The sequence below is a fragment of the Paramisgurnus dabryanus genome, chromosome 6 (assembly GCF_030506205.2).
Source record: "Paramisgurnus dabryanus chromosome 6, PD_genome_1.1, whole genome shotgun sequence".
NCBI lineage: Eukaryota > Metazoa > Chordata > Actinopteri > Cypriniformes > Cobitidae > Paramisgurnus > Paramisgurnus dabryanus.
In genome coordinates, this window is record NC_133342.1 from 39,729,057 (window position 1) to 39,735,549 (window position 6,493).

At 34.5% G+C, this 6,493-nt stretch overlaps 1 protein-coding gene across 2 annotated transcripts; it reads right to left on the reverse strand.

The window, feature by feature from the left end:
* Positions 1-36: 36 nt before the first annotated feature.
* Positions 37-5,947, reverse strand: LOC141279796 (macrophage mannose receptor 1-like). 2 transcript variants are annotated; one of them, XM_065276773.2, is made up of 6 exons: positions 4,048-5,947; positions 2,750-2,831; positions 2,315-2,671; positions 1,897-2,229; positions 1,627-1,727; positions 37-716 (listed from the first exon to the last, which is right to left on the reverse strand). In XM_065276773.2, the coding sequence occupies exons 2-6, from the start codon at positions 2,820-2,822 to the stop codon at positions 573-575; spliced, it is 1,008 nt and encodes a 335-aa protein (XP_065132845.1). In that variant the 5' UTR covers positions 2,823-2,831; positions 4,048-5,947; the 3' UTR covers positions 37-572. The 2 variants fall into 2 exon arrangements, with proteins under 2 accessions (XP_065132845.1, XP_073671196.1); XM_073815095.1 differs by lacking the exon at positions 4,048-5,947 and having other exon boundaries at positions 2,750-2,869.
* Positions 5,948-6,493: the final 546 nt, after the last annotated feature.

Consider the following 6,493-nt stretch of genomic DNA (forward strand, 5'->3'; position numbering starts at 1 on the left):
TTTGTCTAACTATCTTGCTAAAACAAAGTCGTCGCGTGCTGTGCAATGATACCGGTGACTTCTACTCGACGGAGCAATGCTAATGCGCGTTTACGCTCTTACTTGACGTGCAGGGCAGGCGTGCTTTTTTGGGGGTAAAGGCCCATAAAAGGAATATGGGGTCAATCAGTCGTAATGGATACCCCCATTTGAAAAAAACCTTCCGAAACTTGTAGGAAAAAGGAGGCGTGAGTTTGGCTCAGAAATACTCTGTTACAAGCTCAACTGCTTTTTTGACACTTATGTTTAGCATGAGGACTACAACTCTTAAACTGTGTTAATAAGTCAGAATGCATGAAATAGCATTAAACCTCCCTTTTAATAAAGGCCTTCTAAAGGGTAATTGATGTGATTTTGTACATTTAAAAATTTATAAACTATAATAATAGCATCTAGTTTTCTAAAAGCTTGGAAGAGCCAGGACATTTTCTAAAATAACTCAAATTGTTTTCATCTGAAATACGACACACACATAATTCATTTAGTATTCTTAGAGTACAGTATGTTTTAAAGTTACAGAAATACATCGACGATTAGTTCCTAATATATTTACATACATTATCAAAATGAGCTTTTTTTCGTTTGGTAGTCAGATAAAACACCTTTCCAACTTCATCCTGTCTCCAGCTTATGCTCCTCAAGCCTCCCAGCCCCATGATCTTTAGCTTTTCACTTATCTTGTAGGTCAGAAAAAAATCAAACAAAACTTTAAAAAAAATCATAGCATATATCGCACATAGTCCTAAATTATAACAACAACAATGATAAAAGAAGATAAAAAAATTCAATATTGCGAAAATCGCCATTAAAGTTGTCCAAATAAAGTCATCCACTCACAAAAATAAATGTTTTGATATATTTATGGTCGAAAAGTTACAAACTATCTTCATAGAGTACGATCTGTACTTAATATCCTAATAATTTTTGCCATAAAATAAAAATCTATAATTTTGACCCATAGGCTATACAATGTATTTCTGGCTTTTATAAATGTACCCTTGCAACTTATGACTGGTTTTGTGTTCCTGGTTCAAATATAAGGAGAAGTCTGCTCTGCAATTGCTCTCGTGTTGCTCTAAAGTCATACGTCAATCTATTTGAGCAGTTGGCATGATTTCAAATGCACATAATTAGCTAAAAACTCTGAATTTCAATAAAATCAATCACGTATATCTTCGAGTATCCTTCAAAACAATTACATCTGTCAATGACATAAGCATACTCGGGTTCGAATCATAAAGCGTAATGTGAGTGAAGATCACCGGAGGAGTGGAGACAATCTTACTCAAGTACGTTTTGGTCCGGTTAAGTATAATGTGAGTGCGCCCTTAGAAACAGATATGTACCTTTTATAATACCAATATCCATCTTTGAGGTATTAATATGCACCCTTTAGGTACAAAGGTTTACTTTACAGCCAAAAATGGCTCTTCTATGACACAGTGTAGCAGCTTTATTTTAATAGTGCACAGATTTAATATGTTTCAGCTATACTTTTATTAGAGCATTCGCATGGAGTAACTTTAAATGATTACGTGAATAGGCATTTCAACAAATGAACATAAATAAATCTAATAAGAAACAAACCTCGTTCAGAATGGCAGTCTGTACCGAAGGATCATTCAAGTTGTAATTTCCATCATTGGACAAGCTCAGTCTCACAGTCTGTCTTTTAACTAACTTGTCCTCTACAGAAAAACAAAGCAAAACATATTTTTAAAATAAAAAATACAGTCACACAAAATGTTAAATGTTGCGTTTGAGTTAAACGTTTCCTGTTATGTGTGTTCATTGTGATTCAAACCCACAACTTTTATGTTGCTACAGTACAGTAAGTAAGTGATTTGTTAAACTCACCTCCATAGCAGACGAAAGGGTACTGTTGGTCACAGCTGTATCGAACCCATTTACCAGAATCAGTTGTTGACATGGCAACACAATCACCAGAACTTATGAATGGATGTCCTGCTGCCCAGTTTCTAAAGGTGAAGTTCCACTGATCAGACCACTGCCAAAATTCCTTGTACAGACCGATCCAGTACCAATTCAAATCATATTTAACAGCTGCATATAGCTGCTTCTGTTCTTGAGAGTTGTGGACGGTGGCCAGATCAGTGTAATGTTGTCTGCAGTAACTCTGAGCATCTGTCCAGTTTTTCAAATAATCTATTTTGATGTATTCAGTAGGTTCTATTGAAAGATGCAAAATAAAAATCAGATCTTAGCTCTTCTTCTCAGTTTAAATGAATGTTAACACAGTCAATAAACTACTTACCGTTGTAACACACAAACCGTAATGCGGTTGTACACAAATAATCGAACCAAGCATTACCAATAACATTAGCACAATTTCCACCATTAGGTTCTCCTGTGTACCATGGAATGTATGAAATGTTATCTTCTCCATTTGACCAAACCCAATTACTCTGTGATCCCTTCTGCAGTCCAATCCAGACTGATCCACTGTACCCATCATTCACTGTATTCATCATCTTGTCCACATCATCCATTGAGTCTACAGTAGCCAGATCAGTGAATCTCTCTCTACAGTAACTCTGAGCATCTGTCCATGTCATATTTCTGTTTATGTACTGATACTCTTGCCAAAGACCAGAAGCGCTGCACAGAAGTCCTGTTAAAATAAACATGTTTAAATATATGGATGTGCACACATATACTTGTAAAAACAGATTTAAATGATGACACCAACCTGACAGCAGAAGCAGCACAAACAAACTCATGTTCATAACTGCTGTCACAGCTCCTCGCTGATGTTTCAACATCACTGCACACTGAGAGGAAGATCAACAATGATTTTCTGTAGCGCAGCGTTGAATTGATACAGTTTGCTTCTAATTTACATACGTTTTGTAAAAACATACACTTTACATTTTATTTTTATTTTGTTAAACACTAGACAACTCAATAAACAATATATCTGTGTTAATACTATTTAATTTTTAGTCAATTCAATGTCTGATGCATATTGGACACAAAATGAGAAAGTATTTTTGTACAGTAAGCTCAAATGTGGTGGACAGACTTCACAGAGCTTTCAGAAGTACTGACACACAGGGTTTTATTAATGAGCTTAAAAATAAAAACAATGAGGATTTCGATTTGTTGAGGATTTCGATTTGCTCTGGAGTCGTTCTTGTTAGTGACATCAAATGTTTAACAAGTATTTTTTCCTATTTTTTTACATAGTTTTACATATGCTTTTCTTACAGGGATTAGATCAGCATTACATTTATGCCGACGTGTCATACTGTGCAATAATGTATTTTTAAAAACTATATTTGCCTTGTATCTACTGTAACACCTTTGCCCTGTAAAACATTTTGTTTTAGTGTGGTACATGTGAGTTTAAACACTGGCCCGGTTTTTGCAATCTTTGAGAGACAAAAAAATACATTTGAATTTCTAACATCACAAATACTGCAAAAAGATTTTTACTTAGTAATTTTGTCTTGTTTTCAGTACAAATATTCTGAAATCAAGATGCGCTTCATGAGCAAAAGACCTAAGAGAAAAAAGTCTCTTTTTAGACATTTTTTTTTTACAATTTAAGGGAATATTGGCTTAAAACAAGCAATACAAATCTGCAAATGGTATAGGTATAGGTATTTTTTACTTGAAGTAATTGTTTAAGAAAAAAGTTCAAGGTTTTTGTTCTTACCCCATTTGCAGATTTGTATTGCTTGTTTAAACACTAATTCACTAAAATTGTATATTTGTTGTCTAAAAACTTTCTTTTAGGTCTTTTGTTCATGAAGAAAATGCATCTTGATTTAAGAATATTTAGTTATACCGAAAACAAAACAAAATGACAAAAAATCTTTTTGCGGTGTTTGTGATTAATTATTATTTTATTTTATATTATAATTATTATTAATTCAAGAATTATTAATTATTAATTTTTAGATATTTGTACTGAAAACAAAGTCATTTTTTATCATTTTTAAATCGGATACGAAAAATTTCCAGACATAAATGATACTTACTTACCCCAATGTAGGATCCTTTCTTCTAAACTCTTTATATTTATACACAACTATACACTTCTGGTGTCAAGATGGTCAAGTATTACAGTGAATAACTCACTCTTCCAGCATTCTATAATCCTTTAATTTGATCCCACCCCTAAACAGCACGTCAAAGCAAAGCATATCAAGCTTTTACTAACATTCAAATGAAGAATAATTTTCATAATAAAGAGTTAAATATAATAACACATATTATCTTATGAAAAGTTGTTACCCAAGTTATTTATTTGTATTTATTGTAGCATTGAGTTCTTAAATGAAAACAGCTACTTTAAAATTTTCTATTTATATTTGCGTACAGGACTAATACAAAAATATCATATGCTGACGAAGAAATGTTAGAGGAATATTTTAGGGATACACACAGTAGCATAATAATTTCTTTAAATGGTTACTAATGTAATGAAAATTTGAAATTCAAATAGTTTAAATGCTTTACATGGATGGTCGCTCTTGCTTTGTGTATTAAAATTGTGTTTATTCAAAGAGCATCACTGCTGTCACGTCACAAGCGTGTCCATTACAGTTTGCCCTTGAGTTTTCATACATAAATGCACTTTAAATGAGTTGATGAAATGCAAACACTGATCGACATAATGGTGGTTTGTAGAAATTGAAACCTACACTATAAAATTAATTTAAAATGTATATGTATTAATTAGCAAACAGAAGTGACTAACATTTTAACATCACTAGTCTGGTGGTAATAGGTATTCTACACTGTAAAAATTCCTTGTTGGACTTAAATGTTCAAGTTTAAACAACTTGAATTAATAAGTTGTTTCATCTGTTTTGCCTTGTTAGAAGTTGCTATAAATTATACAAATACTCAGTGGCAGCCAGTGACTTCTTTTTTGAGCGCGCACGATTAGGGATGGGTACCGAAACCCGGTATTAAACTGGCCCCGGGACTAAATTATGAAAGATCGTATTATCAGTAAGATCTGACGCTATCGGTTCTGCTTTCGTTACTGAAGAAAAAAATTAAAATAAATGTACTATGTATTCTTGCTTAATTATGTGACGTGTACATTTTATCTCACCAAACATTTCTAATTTGCAATAATATTAAGACGTTTGTCTGTGAGATCTGCGAGGTCTGTCACACACACATACACACAACAACAACGAGCGCAGCGCACGCACACACATAATAGCACGAAAAACTCTCGCTTAATACAAAGAGTGACGATGGCGGATAGAGCAAAACATTTAAAAGTGTGGTAATACTTCACTAGAGTTGATGCCGAAAACGCTCGTTGTCATACAGGTAAGTGCAACAAGATGTTTGCATGTAAGGGCGGAAACACAAGCAATCTGTCAAAGCATCTTTCAAAAGTGCATTACATGCAGAAAGAAGCTGTGTCCCAATTCAAGGGCTGCAACCTTCTAAGCATACGACCTTAAAAGGCGAGCACTCGGTCTTTCAAGGTGGCAGCCTCAGAAGACCGCGAAGAGAACTGAAATGAGACAGTCTAAGCCTCGGAGGACCTACAATTTGCGTCACCTGCTGCACGCGCCCACCGCGCCTGTCAGTAGGACAAAGCGGAGACGTTTCTGAAATATTCAAATAAATATGGAATCAGAAAAATATTCATTTATTTTAGAAAATATGACAGTCGATGTAGATTAAACTATTCACTAAGTCACAGCCTCAAGTCGCGCTGCTGTGACGCAATCGGTCTTAAAATACGTCCTTAGAAGGTCGCAGACTGCAAAGTTTTCGACTGCCTAGCTAGCTCATCTCTGGTGGTTGCCCCATCTATGTCAGGCATGTATGCTAAAATCATGTCGAATCAACATTGTTCACGTCATTTAAAATTTAATTGGTTTGCTTACCTTACGTTGAAATTCTGATGATTTCTCTTTCTGGGCCAAATCCTGACTGATGAAATTATGTTATGCGTTCAACATATTTTCTACTTCTTTTTAAAACCCAAATAAAGAAAAATCTGTATGTAAACATTTATTTGGCTAGATGCACAGCACTTTAAGTTAGTTTACAAAATAGCCTACATATAAATATCCTATTTAGAGTATTTTTTCTGCAGCTTTCACGCTGGTGCATAAACAAATATATGTATACTATTTAGAAATGATATCCAGAAATTAATTTGTAATTGTCATGATTCTCCCATCTTGTCCTTTGTTTAATCTAGTCTTGTGGCAGGATCATGACAGACCCATGTTTTGTGTGGGATCACGTGGTCTTAGTATTGGTTTTACTAGACCACGTGTTCCCTGTGTCTTGTCACTTACCCCGCTCCCTTGTCATCCTCTTTATTGTTTAACCCATGTCACCTGTTGTCCTCATTAGTTCTCCCCTATTTAAGGTCCTTGTGTTTGTTACTCTGTGCTTGTTTGTTTGTTTCTTTCCTGTGAGTATTCTGTCGAGTCGAGTCCAGTCC

What these genes read in the sequence shown, in the direction of transcription:
- LOC141279796 (XM_065276773.2), bottom strand. Translation starts at nt 2,822, where the DNA reads ATGTTGAAACATCAGCGAGGAGCTGTGACAGCAGTTATGAACATGAGT. An exon ending in TGTGCTGCTTCTGCTGTCAG is followed by an intron (nt 2,672 to 2,749) that starts GTTGGTGTCATC and finishes TTATTTTAACAG; the next exon opens with GACTTCTGTGCAGCGCTTCT. An exon ending in AGACTGCCATTCTGAACGAG is followed by an intron (nt 717 to 1,626) that starts GTTTGTTTCTTA and finishes CTGACCTACAAG; the next exon opens with ATAAGTGAAAAGCTAAAGAT.